This window comes from Girardinichthys multiradiatus, chromosome 23, assembly GCF_021462225.1.
Source record: "Girardinichthys multiradiatus isolate DD_20200921_A chromosome 23, DD_fGirMul_XY1, whole genome shotgun sequence".
Classification (NCBI taxonomy): domain Eukaryota; kingdom Metazoa; phylum Chordata; class Actinopteri; order Cyprinodontiformes; family Goodeidae; genus Girardinichthys; species Girardinichthys multiradiatus.
The window spans coordinates 17277523-17300259 of NC_061815.1; the positions used below are offsets into that span (position 1 = coordinate 17277523).

The following is a 22737-nucleotide window of genomic DNA, read 5'->3' on the forward strand; positions in this document are numbered from 1 at the left end:
GGTGAAGTCAGATGAATGGGGTTCACAGAGCTGCTGAAAGAATGTTCTTCGTTTCACCACAACTTCTCCTGTATTTTGACAAAGTCTTTAATCAATATGAGTGTAGTATGTCATATGACATACTTAAAGTAAAACATTGTTAGGACCGCGCTGGGTATAACTTACAAATATATTATTTTCCCCTCTCTTGTTTTTTCATTGTAACTTCAACCCGTAATGTGCTGCTTTTCCTGGGAACTGGAAATGGGATGGGGATGGGCTGCACCAGCCTCTATGTTGTCTGTTTTTGTTTTTCAAAATATTCTTAAAATCAATAAAAACTTTAATTACAAAAACTTGGTAAAGACTATAGTAGCATGTTTTCATACATAAAACCTTAGATTTGAAATAAATGTATGACTGACTTCCTAAGAAGCATTTTAAAAAATGTTTACATCTGAATATTGTTCATGCCAAGCAGATATTCTATGTAATCAACATTACAGTTTTACAGTAAAGTTTTTACTCTCAAAAGATAAGTATAAAAGGACAACATTCAGTCATGGTATCACATAAAAAGACAGGATGCTAGTTATTAACCTTGTTATCAAAGAGCTTCAACATTCCCAGTTTATGTAAACCTGACCAGTCCTATACTTGTATAGGACATCTTAACTATACATGCCTGTTGTTAAGGTGCTTGCAAAACCAGCAAACTTGTCACAGTGTATAGTAGTGTGCAAAAGGAAATCAGCAGCCTTGGTGTTTACAGGCAACACACCTCGCAGTGACAAACTGCTCCAAAGATAGGTCTTCATGACCACTAAAACTTTCTTTAATTATATCAGAGGTGAGAAGAGGATATACCAAAATTCTCTTTGGTTGAGGAGGTAAGATTCGTCTTTAAGGGTAGGTCTAATGTTATGTGGAGACAATCCAGCGAGGTTCATTTCTTGTTGACCTGTTAGTAAGGAGCAAACATGAGTTTAACTGAAGGTCCCTCTAAAGAAGAAGTGATGGCATGGAGCCCAGAAAAGTTAGCAGTCTACATGAGGCAGGTGAGTTCACGTTTGCATGTGAGAAAATAAACCATCGCACATTATTCTATATTTGTGCTTTAATGTTCACAATACTTTTAAGTTTGCAGTATAATAGTTGTAATAGGTGAATCTAGCTAAATTTAGCATAGCTAGTTCTGTCGGTGTGTTTTTATACATCACAAGAAATGTATTTACTGATCTCTGAAAAGTTTTTAACAAACTAGTTATGATGTTAGTGTTTATTTAACACTAAGCCAAAATTGGTATTTATGAAAAACACACAACATTTCAAAGGTTTGCAGAACTACCTTTAATAGTAATAATCAGAAGTATCTCCTGAAAGGTCTTATTATTCTTACATATTGTTGTGGAGGAAATTACCCCCCTTCTTCATTTAGATTGCTTGACTTCTATGAGATATGCTTATCTTTATCCATTACTATTGACTTGCAACATTTGAGGTTCTGCAATTTGTTTAAACTTGGCATGGTGTGACCTCAGCATATAGTGGTTTGAATGTCTCCGTCAGAGAAGGCCGGCAACTACACAGGCGGCTGTATTGGGTACACCTTGCTAGTACCTGCATGGGCCCTCTTTTACCTTTAGAACTATATAGGCCTTATTCTTTGATGAACAGATCTAAAAATGTCAGAAACATTCCCTCAGAAGTTGCTGCTGATTACTCGGCTGCACGCCCACGATGCAATTCCCCAGATCCACCACATCCCAAAGGTGTTCTATCAGGGTGATAGTTAGTGACTGTGCAGGCTACAGTGAACTCAAACCAGTTGGAGATAAATTGAGCTTTGTGACATGGTGCTTCAGAAGCTGGGAACAACATGGTCATAAAGGGATGGACATACTGATCAACATGCACTGAGATAGGATGTTACACTTAAACAACTATCAATGGTTACCACTGTGCCTAAAGTATGCCAAGAAACTATCCCCCACTCCAACTATACCACCACCACCATCCTGAACTGTTGATACGAGGCAGGATGGATCTGACGTTTGTGCTAAATAAAATCCAGACACATTGGACCTAGCAGTGTTTTTCCAGTCTGTTATCTAATTTTGGTGTATCTGCTGTACTCTTCTGCTGCTGTAGCCCATGTCCATGTGTTGTGAGTTCACAGATGGTATTCCACATATCTTGGTTGTAACAAATTGGTATTTGGGCAACTGTTGCCTTTCTCTCATCTATATTCAAGGTCACTTAAAGTTACATTTATTTCCCATATTGATGCTTTAAATTCAGCAAGTCGTCTTTATCAAAATCTAGTTACCCAAATAGCAACGAGTTGCTGCTATGTGATTGGCTGATTTTCATTTTTTTTTAACAAGCTACATAAGGTGATTGGTGAGTACAACTTAAATATTTTTCAGTTGTGAACATCTTTTCCCACGCTAAAAGGATGTACTTCATGTTGTTCTGGAAATGACTTTAGCGCTAATATCAGACTGATAGTAACCGTTGTAATTGCGTTCAGTGAGTCGTCTCTCCTTGGTACTGTTAAGACATGCCTGAACACTCCTGATTGGCTAATCTGCTTTAGTAGATACGCTTACACTTCATGATGAATTTGAGAAGTAGCATCTGACGGCTCCTTAACCATTTTGAATAAATGTGGTAAAATTCTTTATTTTTTATATGATGCAATGACACAGTGTATTATATCATATGTGGTTTTCATTCTAAAGTTGTATTTAACTAATTTTAAGTGCAACAGTATAAACTCTCTGATGCAAAGAGAGCTTTGAGGTGCATGCAAGACCTTATTTTTGTACACAATCCTTGAAAATTCTGGCTTTCTTTTAAATATTGACAATGTTGTCTAACTTTAATTTAGTAGAGACTGTATAATCCGTTGTTTATAGTAACAATGTTAAAGTTTACAATGCAAAATAGCTGACATTTTTAATTCATTGCCTTGAATTTATCATGGTTGCTGTTTATTAATGAAAGGCTGCCCTGAAAGAGAGCCAGTTTTATTTTCAGTCCAAAATGTGTGAAAACATGCATTAAAATCTTATTTTGTGCTTCACAAAACATACATGTTTTGTTTTCTCAGCGCAAGTTATGCAGCAGTGACATTGTAGTGTTGAAGAGAGGTATAACTGGAGCACAATTTATGGTGAGTTAGTTCACCTCTCCTGAGATTTCAACATTCTGAGTAATGAGCTAAATGAGCAACAGATTTTCTTGCTTCCAAAACACGTAACTCATCTAGAATATGACCCAGCATGAGCTTGAAGTGTTCCCAATCATCTATGTTCCGTGAGTTTGAAGAAATGTTTTTTGACTCAAATCAGAACAAACTATAGTACTCTAGCGTGCTTAAAGTGTTGGTATTCGACTGATTGTCTGGCTCATTATTTACAGAATACTTGCAAAAATCCAACGAGATCTTAACAAGCAAGAGAAGAGGAAGGGTTTTGGGTCAAAGTAAGTAGACGGATGGTATTTATATCCTCTGAAAGTAAAACTAACCATAGAAAGCAGAATTTACATTCATTTTATTTGCAGATCTAAGACACAGAATTATGCATCCAAAGGTAAACAACTCAGCTTAATTTAGCAAATAAAATACAAAAAAAAAACAATTTTCTGAGAGTGATTTTTTTTTTATATTTATTCTAACAGTGCAGACTGAAGTCTTGGATTCCAACGAGTCTGTAAGTGAAAAACTATGTAGCTATTTTCATACACATACATATACACACATGTATGTATATATATATATATATACACACACAGCGGGGAGGAAAAGTATTTGATACACTGCTGACTTTGCAGGTCTTCCCACTTGCAAAGCGTGCAGGAGTCTTTAATTTTCATCATTGGTACTCTTCAACTGTGACGGAATCTAAAACAAATATCCAGATAATCATATTGTGTGATTTGTAAGTAATTAATTTGCATTGTATTGCATGACATAAGTATTTGATACATCAGAAAAACAAATCTTAATATTTGGTACAGATACCTTTGTTTGCAATTCCAGATATCAGACATTTCCTGTAGTTCTTAACGAAGTTTGCACACACTGCAGCTCCTCCATACAGATCTTCTCCAGATCTTTCAGGTTGTTGGCTAAGATCTCCTGATACATGGCCCCCTCCATCCTCTCCTCAATACGGTGCAGTTGTCCTGTCCTCTTTGCAGAAAAGCATCCCCAAAGAATGACGTTCCACCTCCATGCTTGTACTCATCCTCCTTTTTCCTCCAAACACGGCGAGTGGAGTTTAGACCAAAAAGCTCTATTTTTGTCTCATCAGACCATATGACCTTCTCCTAGTCCTCCTCTGGACCATCCAGGTGGTCATTGGCAAATTTCAGATCAGAATGAGAATGAGAATCAGAATCAGATGGGCCTGGACATGCAGTGGCTTGAGCAGGGGGACATTGCGTGCACTGCAGGAGTTTAATTCATGGCGGCGTAGAGTGTTACTAATGGTCTTCTTTGAGATTGTGGTCCCAGCTTTCTTCAGATCATTGACTTGGTCCTTGTGATCAAATACTTGTCATGCAACAAAATGCTAAATTACTTAAAAATCACACAATGTGATTTCTGGATTTTTCTTTTAGTTTCCGTCACTCACAGTTAAAGAGCACCTATGATAAAAATAAAAGACTTCTACATACTTTGCAAGTGGGAAAGCCTTCAAAATCGGCAATACTTATTCTCCCCACTGTATGTATGTATATGCACTGCTCAAAAAAATAAAGGGAACACTTAAACAACACAACATAACTTCAAGTAAATCAAACTTCTGTGAAATCAAACTGTCAACTTAGGAAGCAACACTGATTGACAATCAATTTCACATGATGTTGTTCAAATGAAATAGACAACAGGGGGAAATCTTTGGCGATTAGCAAGACACACTCAATAAAGGAGTGGTTCTGCAGGTGGGGACCACCGACCACTTCTCAGTACCTATGATTTCTGGCTGATGTTTTGGTCACTTTTGAATGTTAGTGGTGCTTTCACACTCGTGGTAGCATGAGACGGACTCTACAACCCACACAAGTGGCTCAGTTAATGCAGCTCATCCAGGATGGCACATCAATGCAAGCTGTGGCAAGAAGGTTTGCTGTGTCTGTCAGCGTAGTGTCCAGAGCCTGGAGACGCTACCAGGAGACAGACCAGTACACCAGGAGACGTGGAGGAGGCCGTAGGAGAGCAACAACCCAGCAGCAGGACCTCTACCTCTGCCTTTGTACAAGGAGGAACAGGAGGAGCACTGCCAGAGCCCTGCAAAATGACCTCCAGCAGGCCACAAATGTGCACGTGTCTGCACAAACGGTTAGAAACCGACTCCATGAGGATGGTATGAGGGCCCGAAGTCCACAAATTGGGGTTGTGCTCACAGCCCAACACCACTGGCGACCTGTGCTCTTCACAGATGAAAGCAGGTTCACACTGAGCACATGTGACAGACGTGACAGAGTCTGGAGACACCGTGGAGAGCGATCTGCTGCCTGCAACATCCTTCAGCATGACCGGTTTGGCAGTGGGTCAGTAATGGAGTGGGGTGGCATTTCTTTGGAGGGCCGCATGGCCCTCCATGTGCTCGCCAGAGGTAGCCTGACTGCCATTAGGTACCGAGATGAGATCCACAGACCCCTTGTGAGACCATATGCTGGTGCGGTTGGCCCTGGGTTCCTCCTAATGCAGGACAATGCTAGACCTCATGTGGCTGGAGTGTGTCAGCAGTTCCTGCAAGATGAAGACATTGGAGCTATGGACTGGCCCGCCTGTTCCCCAGACCTGAATCCGATTGAGCACATCTGGGACATCATGTCTCGCTCCATCCACCAACGTCACGTTGCACCACAGACTGTCCAGGAATTGGTGGATGCTTTAGTCCAGGTCTGGGAGGAGATCCCTCAGGAGACCATCCACCGTCTCATCAGGAGCATGACCAGGCGTTGTAGGGAGGTCATACAGCCACGTGGAGGCCACACACAATACTGAGCCTCATTTTGACTTGTTTTAAGGACATTACATCAAAGTTGGATCAGCCTGTAGTGTGTTTTTCCACTTTCATTTTGTGTGTGACTCCAAATCCAGGCCTCCATTGGTTAATAAATTTGATTTCCATTGATGATTTTTGTCTGATTTTGTTGTCAACACGTTCAACTTTGTACAGAACAAAGTATTCAATGAGAATATTTCATTAATTCAGATCTAGGCTGTGTTATTTGAGTGTTCCCTTTATTTTTTTGAGCAGTGTGTATATATATATATATATACGCATACACATAAATAATTTATGCAATATCATTGTCCATGTGACTTGTGACTTAAAGAGGTGAAACATAGCTTAATATTAACTAAGTCGGATCTCTTTGCTCTAATTAGACGAGTGAAAGGGAGTTTAATGAGGAACCAGGAGGGGGAAACTACGTCGTTCCTGTTAGTGAGCCACACACAGCGTATAATCTACATAATCCCAGAGCAAGAGAAGATCACAGTTTTCAGTCGGTCTTTTCACACTTACCTAAACCGCCTGAACCCCAGAGGACATCTAAAGTTCCCACAGGTAATGAAAAGCCACTACATTGAGAAATGCGTTGAGCACAGAAATGAGACTATAAAAACATCAGAAAGTATCGACCTCCTTTGACTGTTTACTTCAGATGGAAAATAAGTGTATTTTTTTGTGCGGCTGAAAAGGCATATATGGTGACTGTGTTTATTAATTTCACAAATGATACATAATTATGTTCATTGTTGAAACAGTAAAATTTGATTGCCAAATAATGTTTGTCATTCCTCCTTCCAGCTCACTTATCTAATTTTCAAGACAAGAACCCAGTAAAACCTCCTGTTCCTCAGAGAATCGTTTCACATTTAAGTATGTAGAGTTTATGAAAGGTTTGAAGGTAGTCAAAACATTTCATGTCTCACATTATTTACATTTCCCCAGCAGAGGGCAGTGTTGCTGTGGCTTCTGGCTCACTTGCCAGAAGGCGCCCGCTACCAATAGTCCCGCAGCAACATTCATCTAACAGGTAAAATTACCTGAAAATTTGGGGCAGGATTTCTGTTTTTATTTACTGGAATTTTTTTTAGGTTTTCTGAACTTTCTTTTTTTATTTTTTATTTATTTTTAATTCTTTCCCAGGGCAAATCAAAATCCACATGTTCCTGTACCAACACAACATGTTCAGTTAAAGCAATCGATAAGAACATCACAACAGGTAAAATGAAGTTGTGTTAGTTACACAATAACCGCATTATCAATGTCAAAACAGCAGATGGCGATGTTGTTAAAAAATACAACAGAGCAAAAACTCTTACAGATGAAGAACTCAAAAATACATTTTTATCAACAACTCAGATAACTGTCCTTATCTATGCTACATTTCTTTTCTTTTCCTGTGGCTTTTCTGTCTCTGTGAGACCAGAACTTGGATCCCACCTGGTACAGGGGAAGAATAACTCGTAATCAGGCTGAATTGTCTCTCAGAGAGGTGAACAAGGTTAGCGGTTGCATCATTTTCCCCGTTGAATAAATATAGACACACATAGATGAACACATTTCAATGAGACAACAACAACAGTCCCATGAGATTGTGTGTGGGGTTTTATATCTTGAAGGATGGAGCATTCTTGGTGAGGGACAGCTCACACGTCTCAACCCAACACCCCTACACTCTGATGCTGCTAAATCAAGGCAAGATTTACAACATTAAGATCCAAAGACAAAATGACTTCTACTTTCTCGGAAATGGGGCACGTAACACTAAGGTAGGCTAAAATACAATGTGAACTAAAAATAAAACTTCAAAGTTCACATCTTGTGGCACACCTCAGGGAATATCTGCTGCTGACTTGTGCTGCGCTGCGTCATTAGGTCCCCGTCATCTTCAGTGTGTGCTGTTGTGCTTTAGAGTTTCCTCAGGGTGAAGGAGATGATTATCCATCACATGAACGCCCCGCTGCTCCTCGTAGATGGCACAGACCAGTGCTCTGAGGAGCAGCCGAAGTGTCGTCTGCTGCACCCTGCGGGACTCTGACCACACCAACAGCAGGTTTATTGTGAGTGTTCACAGCTGTTTCCGTCTTCCTCTGCATGCTAATTTTTGCATGCATGTGAGTTGCTCTTTTTAGGGGATTTTTAAGAACCCCAGAAATAAATGTCACAATTATAGAAAGGTCATTGCTATGCACATCCTCTTTTTACTACAGTAACTCATTCTCTTACAAAGCCATGTGAAAGTAACAAAATGAGTATCTTTCCCATGGCTTATGGGTTGGATATCTTTTTTTAATTATGCAAATTTTTTTCACACAGGTTACCTCTGCTCCTCACGCATCAATTGGGGGCTGCAGCTGCTGCTTCACCGCCTCTGGAATATTTTGGAGGAATACCATTTTGTCTGGGTGGTTAATGTGAACGATCAGATCGCACTGCTTCAGATGGGTTCGCACTGCAGAGAGAAACACAGCATCTTTTGTCCCTATTGCCTCAGGTCAATGGCAACTGTTACAGCTAAAACCAAACAACCTGCAAAGAGAAAAATGTAATCGTGTACAGTGTTTGTTTTTAGTCCCTCCTTCAGTTACGAACATAATCAGTCTTTTACGTCGGCGCGATTTACTAGGCTTCATTTGCATGCCGAGATCTTTATGATCGCTTGTTATGACTTACAGTCATATTAGTTTTCGTATTGTTTTACTAGAAAAAAAATCTGTGTGTGTGCTGTGCAGATGTTCTCAGTCCCCTTTTCTCTGACACCTAGAAATAAAATCCAGCGCAGCCAATTGCCTTCAGGAGCATGTAATTATTAAATATACTCCACCTTTGTGTGATTTAATCTCAGAATATACGCAGCTGTTCTGTGAAGCCCCCTTGTAGCCTGTTAGTGAATATTACTGAACAAACAGCAGCATCAAGATTCAGGGACAAACTTGGGGAGAAGCCTAGAGGTGGGCTGGCTTAAAAAACAATACTCCAAGCTTTAAACATTTTACAAAGCACTATTTAAGCCATCATCCTAATATCAAAAGAGTATGGAACAACTGCAAACCTACCAAGATAAGTCCGTCTTCCTCAACGGATGAGGACAGCAATTATCAATGTAGTAGCCATGTTAATTTCTGAGGAGCTGCAGAGATACACAACTGAAAAGGGAGAATCTGCTGGCATGATAATTATTTGCCCAACAGAAATCTGAGTTTTATTTAAGAGTGGCAAGAAGAAAGCTGTTGCTGAAAGGAGGCCAAAGGATGTCCCATTTAAAGTTGGCCACAAGCCATGTAGGGCAGACAGAAAACATGTGGAAGATAGTGCTCTGGACAGATGACTTTTTGACCTATGTGTGGCAAAAAAACTGCACATCACTAGGAAACATGGTGGTGGCAGCATCATGTGTGGTGTGCTTTTCTTCAGCAAGGATAGGGAAGCTGGTATAGAGCTGATGGAAAGATGGATGCAGCTAAATACAAGGCAATAAGATGCTACAAAAGATTTGAGACTGGGGTAGCAGTTTACCTTCCAGGAGGACAATGACCCTAAATATACAGCCAGAGGTACAATGGAGGGGTTCTGATCAAACCATATTCATGTGTTAGAAAGTCTTACTTGAAGTCCAAACCTAAATCTATGAGAGTCGGTGGCAAGACTTGAATATTGCTGTTAACAGATGCAATCCATCCATGCTGACTGAGGTTGAGCTGTTTTGCATAGAAGAGTAATTTAATATCAGTCTGTGTCTGCAAAGCTGGCTGACATGTGCCCCAATAAAACTTGCAGCTGGGATTTCAGCAGGAGATTCAACTAAGTATTGACTTGTGGATGCTGGATACAAATGCACAGCAACATTTTTGTTTTTATAAAAATAAAAACAAAAAACACATACTTTCCTTTCACCACACAATTAAATGCTACTGTCAGTGTATTATAAAATCCCAATTCAATGTAATGATGCTTGTATGTGTTTTTAAGGTAACAAAATGTGGAAAGGTTCAAGAGTTATGAAGTCTTTTGTAGGGCATTGTACAAAACACAATCGCAGGCATTCATTAAATTTTGTTATAAAATTCAACTTTGTGACATTGTGAGCTTGTGACATTGAAAGGAGCTGATATTTAAAACTAAATGTGATAAAAACAGCATGCTGCTCTGAGGGCAAACTTAACAACAACCACCCCCTGGGGCAGTATTAAAGTTGCAGCTTCAAACCAAACATCAGAGCGACTGACAGACAACCATCTGCGCAAAAATCCTTCAGTTACCCTTATCTACCCATCAGCAACTCATTTTCTGACAGACACTGCATCACAATCATGCCAGTCTGGACTGATGACATCTACAAGAAAGACTAAAACCTGGTGCATGTAGTATTCCAAGTATATCACATTCTCACACCTGGAGGAGAAGATGCCTTTAGACATCTTGGGGGGGAAAGGTGAAAGGGTGGACATACATGCCAGTTGATCCATGCTGTTAGACAAGAAGTTCAACCCTCTCAGGATGTTTTCCATAGCCGAGCTGGCAGGAGACGTAGCCTGGTCTTCTTTCTTCTCTGTGTTTTCCATCTGAAAAAAGCTACAAGAGAATAGTTGGTACCAATGATGCACATACACCAATCAGACATATTATGACTACTAACAGATTCATGTAAATGACATCAATTATCTCTTACTCTTGGCAACTGTTAGTGGGTGGGATTTATTAAAAAGCCACTTAAGGTAATGGTTCTGGTAGAAAGGTGTCAGAACACACAGGGCATCAGTTTGTTGCGTATGGATGGCATGTTTAGTTAGACCAGTCAAGGTACACGTCATTCATGGCCGTGGTACCTGATCGTTGTATAAGCTTAAAAAAAAATATCTCACAAAAGTGGCATTTTATTGTAAAGGATGCTTTAATATAAAAAAAAAGACAAAACACACTGTAACATATATTATCTTCTTTATTTACATCTTTAATCCAAGCAAATTAGAACAGTTTAAATCTGAGGGAATAAATCCTGTAAACACCAAGTCCAAACTAACAACTATATTCAAACCCACAATTTTAACAACGCCAGCCAACAACAACAATTCAACCTGACACTTCAGCTTGAACGCAGTAAACCAGAATATAACATTTACTCCACTTCATCTACAGTTTGTGATGAGTCAGCATTATCAGATCCAGCTTTCGGTTCAGGCTCCCCAAAGACAGCAGCTCTGCATCTGCTACAGGCATCTTCCAGTTCCCGCATACACGTATCCATCTCGAACCCGGTCCGCAGCGTCACCATGTCGTAAGCCATCCAGGTCAGCTGCACTGCGGGTGGGCATTGAAGTAATAAAACATGCCGTTAAATGAATGAAACAACGGTTCTTCTTAATATGGAGAAATTAGCTGTAACAATAAGAGGAAACTGGCCCAGCTCTACACATGGCTACACACCTGATATGTTCTCAACATCTTCAGTGATCTTCTCCAAATCTTTGTTCAGTTCACACATATCGGTGCTGCTCCGTGAAGGCACCGTGGAAAAAGACGAATCTTCCATCTGTATTTCAGACGGGCAGTACTGATTTTAAGAAATGATTTATGTCATTGATTGTAAATTAATCACACAAATACGTCGGAGCAAAGTTATAGTCATTAATTACGGCTAGGTTATTTATTTTTTTATGTCACGGTCGTAAAAAAAAAAAAAAAAACCGTTATTTTAGACAGTTGGGTTGGCAAGATGAACTTGTTTAAAGTTAGCAAGGCAGCTGCAGGCAAAACGGGGTAATTTAAGGTCATGAGAAAACACGACAGTTACCGGCTGAAACTTAGTTCACGGTTGTTCTAATGTTAAACTCAATATTTTTTATTTTATTTACCAAGCGTCTAAACTCACCGTCGAAAACTAATCTCAAGATCTCCGCTAATTAATAATGAGCATGCGCATTGAAAGCTGGCCTCCTGTTATACAAGTGAATTTTTTAGTGGGCCTAATCTATTGCCTGTCTTAAAAAGGAAGCTCCAGAAAGTCCTGCATTACAAATTCTATGAATCGAAAATTTGTGTTTCAAATAAATTAATGTATAAAGTCTGTTCCCTCTGGCCTCTTAATAGAGGAATGAATCACAGGGCAAAGATGAGAAACCTATTTCTGTTTTAGACGTGTTTTTTAAATTTTTTTATTTAATTAATTTTGATGATAAACGTCAACGGATCAGGGACGGTCAATGGTTGTATGTAGCTCTAGACAGAACTTGATTTAGGGGCTTCTGTGACTACCACGATGCCCGTAGCTTATCTAATTTTCTCTTTTTACCATCCCTTTTGTACCATCTCTATATTTCTATCTTACCTGTAGTCTGTGCATATTTTGGTAATCAAGTTAAGTTCCTAATTAAGATTACCATATTGTATTGGAAAAATCTGAAACATGAAAAACTTAAGTACTATGTGGTTTGAGCAGTTGTGAAAGTAATAATGTAGTCACATAAAAAAAAAAAAAAAAAAATCAAACAAAAAAGACCTCATAAGTTTTAATATGAATACTTTGTTGAAGCTTAAGGGCTGTCTTCAACTTGTCTGACACAGAAAGCTGTCTTCCTTGTTACAACATAAATACGTTATTGTCATTTATTGTTCATTATCTCTAAATATTTTTCTTTGCTCCTTTAATAATTTGTAAGTTGTAAGGAAAATACCAAATTGTTGTGGTACTATATAATGGCAGCTATATAAGATATTTCACCAAAACAAAACATTATTTCCCTACTCATTTGTCCATGAGAGCAGCAGCAAACTAAACAGAATATTTTGTTATATTTTGAACATTTATTTGACTAATATATATATCTATATATATTTATATTGTATTTTGAGAAAAACCATATATATATATGTGTATGTGTGTGTGTGTGTGTGTGTGTGTGCGTGTGTGTGTGTAAACTGAGTTTATGCTAGACTTTCAAATTCAGTGGAAATTCTTAAGTGAGAGTGAAAAAACCTCCCTGAGGGGATTGAATAAGCTGACAACTGAAAAAAGGAGAGAAAAACCCACAAACTTCTCACCTTAGAGAAGAACCAATCAAGATACACAGGGGGCGGAGCAAGCAAGAAGATATAGCCAGTGTGACAGGTGACACCTTGACATAGAGCAAGGACAAACAGATAAGGAAGGATTGGAGAAGAACGGTCTACAACTTTAATGCTAAAGAGACAATTGTTTGGATGACCAGTCAATATTTTTGTGACAACTGAAAAAGAAAGACTTTCAGGCACTGACACGATCATCTACAAATTGTAGCGAAGACGAAGGACAACAAAAAAACAAAGAGATTTGAAGAAGGTAAGAGGTGGGAAGAAACTTCACAATGTCATCGTTTGAGACCCAGAACCAGTCTCCTCCTCGTTGTGGCCCACAGTTTCCGAGTTTGGCCCAGGAACCTCCGGAGCTCAGCATGTATGGTGAATGCTACTACCCTCCTCCCTCCCTGCCGAGTCCTCAGCGCACCACTCCTGCCTCCTACGAACTGAGCGACTACGCCACCTCATCTCCAAACCCTTACCTTTGGTTTAACAGCTCTGGAATGAACTCCTCGTCGTACCTGTCTAGCACAGGCCCGCCCGGTAATCCCGGCCCACCATTTGTACCTCAACACTATGGCATCCAGAGACCTTACCTGGGCCCAGCTGGACCTGGCGGTCCAGGAGGGGAACTAAGCTGGTTCTCTCTTCCCTCACAAGAAGATCTAATGAAGCTGGTCAGACCGCCTTACTCCTACTCTGCTCTGATCGCAATGGCTATCCACGGAGCACCTGACAAGAGACTGACACTGAGTCAGATTTACCAATATGTTGCAGATAACTTCCCTTTCTACAACAAGAGTAAGGCTGGCTGGCAGAATTCAATCAGACACAACTTGTCACTCAATGACTGCTTCAAGAAAGTACCAAGAGACGAGGATGATCCAGGTAATACCTTCAATTTGAATAGTTCTTGCTAACTTGTGAGTGTTTGATTGAGTCATGTAATCTGTTATTTCATTTTAAATCTCGCCCAATAGGTAAAGGTAACTACTGGACACTTGACCCGAACTGTGAAAAGATGTTTGACAATGGAAACTTCCGCCGCAAAAGGAAGAGGAAGTCGGACTCCCTCACCGGTGGTGACGGCACCTCAGGGCCCCCAGAGTCAGGAGACAGTGAGAGGGGAAGCCCGAAACATCCTGCCCTTACCATGTCCCCAACAGCGGATAGAATCCCCTCCCCTTCACTGTCGGGTCCCACCCCATGCCTGGGCAGCTTCTTGTCTGAAATGTCAACGGTTTCCACCGGAGCAACAAATGAGGTTGGGGGAGACGGGTTGAGCAGGCCACTGCAGATTAACCTTCCCTTAGATGGACTTCATAGACCTACCCAACCAGGAAGCTTTAGTAACTATTCCCCCAACTCAGGTGTCTCAGAGTGGGTACCGCAGGCGCCAGCTTCCTCTGTTCTCACTTCCTCACCCTCCCACTCTTCTCTAGGTTACTCTAGCCCAATTCTGAGCCAGTATAGTGGGTCCAGTGGGCATTTCTATCCTACTCTGAGCTCCACCGGAATCATCTATCATCGCGACGGCACAGAGGTTTAAGGAGACATAAAGGGAGGGAATGGTGTTTTCAGAAAGACTGTTGGGAAGATGTTTCAAATGCCTTGTGTTAATTTTGGCTCTGAGAATAAGGCACCAAAAAGAATGTTTGTGTTGACAGAGACAGTTGAGAATGCTTTAGCACCTGACCTTCACTTATCAGGGCTCGATTCCCACAGAAAAAGCTGAATCAGGTGTAGCTGCCTTTCATTGTCTCAACGTAAAAAATGCTTCTTGCTTACTATCAGGTCCTGTCATCTTTTATTACAGATATATATCTCTAAGGGCTGAGTCATTATTAACTGGCCCAGCCTAATCTGCTGACACCCTGCCACTCCACACTGTGTTGTTGATGGGAATGCACAGACAGCACATTTAGAGGGGTAGTTAAATTACAATGGTGTCAAAATTGTGTCTATGGTTCATGCACTAAAAGATAAACAAGTAATGAGACTTTCTTTCATGGTCTTTTAGAGCTGCAACAAATAGAGGTGGTAGTTGTGCTTTGCATATTGGTTCACATGTTGTGGTTTGTTACATCTGATTGTTGGTTTGTTGGTAAAACGTTTGTTCAACAGAATGAGTTTGTAAGATGTTTCTACATGCTGTATGTTGTGTTTTACTATAAATAAAAGCTTTTGGATTTAAAGTTTCCCTTTTATAATTTTACAAATAATCCTTTGGGGATTAAGCAGTTATTTTGAAATAAATTAAATAATTAATACATATTGGTTACTGGGACTACATCATACCTACAGACCAATTCAGACACATAGAAAAATACTTTCAAAAAGAAAGCGAGACCATAAACACTAATAAAAAAAAGAAGAAAAACTGTCCTGTCAGGAAAAGCAATGACCAGTAGTGTGGAACCACCTTGTCAGTGTAACCTGATCTTTGTTGATGGATAGGTAACTGATTATTCTAAACTGTGAAAAGCTACATTCCCATGCTTTCCCCCTTCTCAGCAGGACACAGTAAAATCTGTGGGTATCCCATATAATTTAGATAGATGGTGCCTACTGGGCATGTGTGAAAGTAGGGACTCAGTACAGTTTGTAGGTGTTATTTCTTATCTTACAATTAGATTACACACCATACACCTTTATTATATTAAAAAATGAGCAGTTGTCTACATAAAATCAAAGTTTAAAGCTCGGTTTTCATACGATGAGATAGATGTTTGCCTCGCAAATGTAATTTCCAATCTGCGGCTTAATCTGTATATAATACATAAGTACATAAGAAAAGGGTAAAACACACACACACACACACATATATATATATATATATATATATATATATATATATATATATATATATATATACCGTAAATGTATAGATTTTAATTAATATGATCCTTATGACCGTTTGACCTCCATACTCTCTAGGGCATTAGGACCCAAGCGGGTTTGCGTGTTGTTACCGTTATCTCATTATTATCATTTCCATTGCTTAGTTGTTGAACAGGGAGATGAGCTGGTAGTCAGTGTCACACTGCTGGCAGCAAGTGCCTAAACAATAGTCTACAATAGCACATATTTCCCTTCTAAGATTCTAAGAGTTCACATTTTAGACATAATAAACATGTTTGGGTCTTTACCTGTAACAAAACCTATTTCACTTAAATACCACACTGTCTGTTTTAAAACAAAGATGTACATCCTGTGATAAAACAGCTTGTAAACCCCCTTTACCAACATTGATGAGTAGCTTAGTCATTTTCTTTATGATTTCATCAGGAGAACCTTTGGCAAAATATCCTTTTTTACATTGCCTCGGTTCACGAAGATTTCCAGATGTCTGTTTCTGCACAGCTCTCAAGGTCCCACCACATTTAATCCAGTTTATCTCTGGACTGTGACTGAGCTTTTATAGAGGTGGTTACGCTGATGATGATCAGTTTTCCAGTATATTTGGTTAACAGCACCTGACTGCTGCTTTCTCTCATGATTCTGGTAGGGTGGATTTAGTTTTCTCTCACAGCTTTACTATTTTGACTTCAGTTTTGTTAAATAAATAAATTTTGTACACCTGAGGTTAGATTTACATAATTGTAGAACCTAGTAAAGAATGTAATTTCTTTCTCATCATGACTACATTTGTTAGTATGTTTTTTAATGAACAGTATCCCAATATGTAGACTTCTAAAAAGATTTATTTTCCCCATGAAACTTATTTAGTGGCAAAGCAGGGTATCTTGAAGATAGTCCACAATATTAAATAATTAGCCCTTACAAATAATGAAAACCTTTTCATTTGGCATTGGCTAAACCTCCAATTCTGACATTCTTTGGCTTATTTTTTACAATTAAGCATGATACAACACAGTTCCACAAAAAAAAATATGAAGGGTTGAATTTTGATGTGTAAAAATATGTCTTTCACATCCAGGCTATACATATATGTATGAGAATAACCAAATAGTAATAGCTTCTGTAGCTATTTCATTAAGCTGAAGATAAGAAACCAAAAATCAGATAATCGTATCTCGTTTTATTTTGGTCAATGGCTCATCTGTATGTGTGGTACATAAATAAGTACAAATGCCGTGTTACTGATGTCTCCCTTAGGCCTTTATTTACAGTAAAACACAGGCAGCAAGACAAACATTTACACTAAATACAAGAAAGGAAAGAAAGAAAGAAAGAAAGAAAGAAAGAAAGAAAGAAAGAAAGAAAGAAAGAAAGAAAGAAAGAAAGAAAGAAAGAAAGAAAGAAAGAAAGAAAGAAAGAAAGAAAGAAAGAAAGAAAGAAAGAAAGAAAGAAAGAAAGAAAGAAAGAAAGAAAGAACGAAAGAAAAAAAGAAAGAAGAGAAATGAATTGCCTTTCAGTTGACTAGGGTGGAATTTATCATCTTGGCACTAAAGATTGAATGTCTCAGGGCTAGGAGGTCAACCTGTTAAAATTTGCATAACTCATTTCAAAGCAACAACAAAAAAGGGGACAAGGTTTGGCTTCCTAGGATCATATATTCATACCTGTGTTAGGTATATGCCCATATCAGATTTAACTATGTGAAATGTCATGAGTCAAACTGTGCCAGGGAAAAGAGAAACCCCTTTAAAATCTACCAGGTTATTTAAATCCATACTTCTGGGAAGACAAGAATTACTACTCCAGCAGATAAACTGAACAATGTTCAGATATCTAACAGACAGTAAAATCTGTGTAAAATTTGAAAACTTTAATTTATGTAGCTCAGTCTGATAAGCTGTGGATTTTTATTCCATGTGCCACTAACAAAAGTGTTGATCCTACGACAAAAAGCTTGCAGAAGGATCCTAAGAGCCTTTATGTATTTTCCAGATAACCACTTTGTCGGAATTTAACCCAATATCTTATTGCAAATCAGATATATTTACCATATATGTCTGTTTCAATAAGATCAGTCTTGGTAAAACAAATTTTTAAACATCTTTATCGGGAAGGCATTTTACATTTTCTTTACAACCAAATTTACATGCTGTTTAGACATAAGGGAAAGTCATCTTTTATGTGTTTTTAACAATATTCAGCCTGGAAGCGTGGTAGGGGAAGTGGGGAGGGGTGGTGTCAGACTTGTACAGGGTTTTCACCTGTTTTTGCCTGGAGATAGGCAGTAGACCACACCCCACACCCCCAGTGACCCCTTCAGGGATCAAGCAGGTATTAATGGCTTCATGGATGGTTTGTGGTCTTTGAACGACAATAATTTTTCTCCCAAGTTCTATAGGAATTTGGTGCAAATGAGCCAGGAGAATGGAAATTTGCTGTATTTGTGTTATGTCTAGACATTGACACAGAAATGAGAAATATAATGAACATTTTAATGCAAATTTGTTGGAACGCATAAAAAAGGTTAAAAAAAAACAACTTAAAATTAATCTGTCTTCTATAGCCGTAGCATATACTCACACTAGAAAAACCAAATCCATAAGTTTTACTTCTTTGTTCTGCTAGAAGACCTGATGAAGCCCCATTTTCAGATTACTACTAGACACCACCAGATATTGATGTCCTGATATTTTCAAGTTCATGATGCCATCCTCTGGACTGGCGATCTGTCCAGGGTGTACCCTGCCTCTCGCCCGTAGACTGCTGGTGATAGGCACCAGCTTCCCTGCGACCCATTATGGAATAATCGGTAGAAAATGATTGACTGACTGATGCCATTCTCTCTAACAAAAATCCCTTAGCATGAGGTGCTTTTTCATAGTCATACTATGTTTTAATGTGCTGCCCACTGGCAGTGTTTATTGGCACAAAGCTAATCTGTAGTCTCAACAAATCAAAGCACAGCGTTTTAGTTAAATTGAGTTTAGGGGATTTCAACACATTTATGTCTGTGTGATTTTTTTGGCATTACTCAAATTAGTGGTGCAAATACGTCTGAAGCTCTGTTTCAAGGCTCCTTCCCAGTGCATATAATACAGGTCCTTCTCAAAATATTAGCATATTGTGATAAAGTTCTTTATTTTCCATAATGTCATGATGAAAATTTAACATTCATATATTTTAGATTCATTGCACACTAACTGAAATATTTCAGGTCTTTTATTGTCTTAATACGGATGATTTTGGCATACAGCTCATAAAAACCCAACATTCCTATCTCACAAAATTAGCATATTATTAAAAGGGTCTCTAAACGAGCTATGAACCTAATCATCTGAATCAACGAGTTAACTCTAAACACCTGCAAAAGATTCCTGAGGCCTTTAAAACTCCCAGCCTGGTTCATCACTCAAAACCCCAATCATGGGTAAGACTGCCGACCTGACTGCTGTCCAGAAGGCCACTACTGACACCCTCAAGCAAGAGGGTAAGACACAGAAAGAAATGTCTGACCGAATAGGCTGTTCCCAGAGTACTGTATCAAGGCACCTCAGTGGGAAGTCTGTGGGAAGGAAAAAGTGTGGCAGAAAACGCTGCACAACGAGAAGAGGTGACCGGACCCTGAGGAAGATTGTGGAGAAGGGCCGATTCCAGACCTTGGGGGACCTGCGGAAGCAGTGGACTGAGTCTGGAGTAGAAACATCCAGAGCCACCGTGCACAGGCGTGTGCAGGAAATGGGCTACAGGTGCTGCATTCCCCAGGTCAAGCCACTTTTGAACCAGAAACAGCGGCAGAAGCGCCTGACCTGGGCTACAGAGAAGCAGCACTGGACTGTTGCTCAGTGGTCCAAAGTACTTTTTTCAGATGAAAGCAAATTCTGCATGTCATTCAGAAATCAAGGTGCCAGAGTCTGGAGGAAGACTGGGGAGAAAGAAATGCCAAAATGTCAGAAGTCCAGTGTCAAGTACCCACAGTCAGTGATGGTCTGGGTGCCGTGTCAGCTGCTGGTGTTGGTCCACTGTGTTTTATCAAGGGCAGGGTCAATGCAGCTAGCTATCACGAGATTTTGGAGCACTTCATGCTTCAATCTGCTGAAAAGCTTTATGGAGATGAAGATTTCATTTTTCAGCACTACCTGGCACCTGCTCACAATGCCAAAACCACTGGTAAATGGTTTACTGACCATGGTATCACTGTGCTCAATTGGCCTGCCAACTCTCCTGACCTGAACCCCATAGAGAATCTGTGGGATATTGTGAAGAGAACGTTGAGAGACTCAAGACCCAACACTCTGGATGAGCTAAAGGCTGCTTTCGAAGCATCCTGGGCCTCCATAAGACCTCAGCTGTGCCACAGGCTGATTGCCTCCATGCCACGCCGCATTGAAGCAGTCATTTCTGCAAAAGGATTCCCGACCAAGTAGTGCATAACTGTACATGATTATTTGAAGGTTGACGTTTTTTGTATTAAAAACACTTTTCTTTTATTGGTCGGATGAAATATGCTAATTGTGTGAGATAGGAATTTTGGGTTTTCATGAGCTGTATGCCAAAATCATCCGTATTAAGACAATAAAAGACCTGAAATATTTCAGTTAGTGTGCAATGAATCTAAAATATATGAATGTTAAATTTTCATCATTACATTATGGAAAATAATGAACTTTATCACAATATGCTAATATTTTGAGAAGGACCTGTATACCCTGGCAGAATTAGATTAAATGAGTCTTTTTTAATTGTACCAACATATTTCTTTTGATTTAAAATTTGTCTTTCGTAGTGGTGCAGCCAGAGTCCTAACATTAATCTGATAAAGAATCTATGGAGATAACTCATCACCAACAATAAATCATAAAAAAGTACCAGTGGAAATGGGGAAAGGCTTGTCAGCATTAAAATAAGGTTTTGACTGTATAATTCCCGTAAAACCTTTTCCAGTGATTTCTGAGAAAGGTCTATACAGTTGTGTTCAAAATAATAGCAGTCCAACTAGACTAACAAGATTCATCACTGTTCTTGGTAGAAATCATGTTATAACATAGGAAATAATTTCCTGATAAGTTGGTTAAGGTAGAGTCTTAGAGAACTTACAAAACCAACATGCATTAAATGCATGCTCCTATATTTGTGTAATTGAATAATTTGATGAAAGAGGCGTGTTCAAAATAATAGCAGTGTGGAGTTCAGTTACTGAGATCATTCATTCTGTGAAGAAACAGGTGTCATTTAGGTGACCCTTATTCAAGGATGACGCCAGCACATGACAAAAATGGGTCGTTCCAGGCATTGTTCAGAAGAACGGCGTACTTTGATTAAGACATTGATTGGAGAGGTGAAAAACGTATAAAGAAAATTATAAGCTGCTTGGCTAAAATGATTCCCAATCTTTAAAATGGGAAGCAAAATCAGAGAAACACGGAAGAATATGAAAAACTACCATTTGGATCGAAGAATAGCCAGAATGACAAAGACTCAGCCATGATCAGCATGGAACAGATCAACAGCCCTAAAGAGAAATGGAGAAACTGACTGGTTAAAGTAAGATTGTTCTTTTTGGATCCAAGGACCGCAGGCAGTTTGTTAGATGACTCCCAAACACTAAATTGAAGCCACAGTTCACTCTGAACACAATGAAGCATGGAGGTTCAATCATCATGATATGGGAATGTTTCTCTTGCTATGGTGTCGGATCTATTTAAAAGGGATCATGTATCAGTTTGTATATAATCAAAATACTTGAAGAGGCCATGTTGCCTTTGCCGAAGCTGAAATGTGTGTTTCAACAAGGCAACGTCCCCAAACATACCAGGAAGCGAGCAGCATCTTGGTTCTAGACCTACAAAGTCAAAGTTATGGGGTGGCCAGCTTATTGCCCGGACCTTAACTTGACTGAAAACGTGTGGGGTGACTTTAAAAATGCTGTCACTGAGACAAAACCAACAAATCCAGAAAACTTTGGAGTGTTGTCAAATCATCCTGGGATGTAATACCTATTCGCAGGTGCCAGGAGTTGGTCTACTACATGCGACACAAATGTGAAGCAGTTCTCAGAAACAGTGGTTATACAACTGAATATTAATTTTGTAATTTACAGGAATGATAAATCCTAAAGACTTTTCAGTTTATGCAATAAATATTTGAGTTTGTAAAGAAAAATGCAGACACTGCTATTTTGTTTAGCAGTCCAAGGTTCATTTTCCTTGATTTTCCTTAATTTGATTAAAAGGTTGAGACATTTTTCTTCATGGTTCTGAATTAGAGTATAATGTGCAGTGTTCCCAAAGCATGGAAATATAAATGATTATAAGGATGTTGAGTTTCACTCACATTTTTAGACACACCACTATTATTTCGAACACAAATGTATGTCAGTTTCTTGCATTGTACATGTAATCTGTCATCAGTTTTTGTTATCTTTTTCTCCCCATATCATGTTCAGACTTTGTGCTGACAAGTACCAAGAGGCGTATAAGGGACAGGGGCGCCTTTTTGAACCTCATCCATCCACCTATCCAGCTTGATCTCTCCCTGTGCCAACTGAAACATTTTAAGGGCTTTTGTCTCAGTGACTTCATTACCTGCAGAGATCCCTTGGAGCTGTCTTATTCAGGCAGTTTCAAGCTGATGCAAATTTTCTAACTGCTAATCTTGGAAGGGAAAGACAAGTTTAGAGAAGGGCTGACACCATAGATGAGGGTTTGGAGATAAACAGTAAAACTGGAGGGACATGCCCTCCTGAAACCACTTTGAGTTTAACAAAGTCAGTTTACTGCTGTGCCTCGGGACTTCCCTTATCGTTTTGTCT

The 22737-nt window shown here is 39.3% G+C and overlaps 3 protein-coding genes across 3 annotated transcripts; 2 read left to right on the forward strand and 1 right to left on the reverse strand.

Annotated features, from left to right (window-relative positions):
- Positions 1–3256: 3256 nt before the first annotated feature.
- On the forward strand, positions 3257–8047 carry lcp2b (lymphocyte cytosolic protein 2b). Its single transcript, XM_047354364.1, has 9 exons — positions 3257–3300; positions 3406–3468; positions 3550–3578; positions 3667–3698; positions 6392–6572; positions 6816–6887; positions 6960–7044; positions 7158–7233; positions 7441–8047. Exons 1-9 carry the CDS (start codon positions 3257–3259, stop codon positions 7546–7548), a joined length of 690 nt encoding a protein of 229 aa, XP_047210320.1. The 3' UTR covers positions 7549–8047.
- A 2888-nt stretch (positions 8048–10935) lies between these two features.
- Positions 10936–11977, reverse strand: syce3 (synaptonemal complex central element protein 3). Its single transcript, XM_047352973.1, has 3 exons — positions 11884–11977; positions 11439–11544; positions 10936–11312 (listed from the first exon to the last, which is right to left on the reverse strand). The coding sequence occupies exons 2-3, from the start codon at positions 11542–11544 to the stop codon at positions 11131–11133; spliced, it is 288 nt and encodes a 95-aa protein (XP_047208929.1). The 5' UTR covers positions 11884–11977; the 3' UTR covers positions 10936–11130.
- Positions 11978–13147: 1170 nt separating this feature from the next.
- On the forward strand, positions 13148–15256 carry foxi3b (forkhead box I3b). Its single transcript, XM_047354087.1, has 2 exons — positions 13148–13955; positions 14048–15256. The coding sequence occupies exons 1-2, from the start codon at positions 13355–13357 to the stop codon at positions 14614–14616; spliced, it is 1170 nt and encodes a 389-aa protein (XP_047210043.1). The 5' UTR covers positions 13148–13354; the 3' UTR covers positions 14617–15256.
- Positions 15257–22737: the final 7481 nt, after the last annotated feature.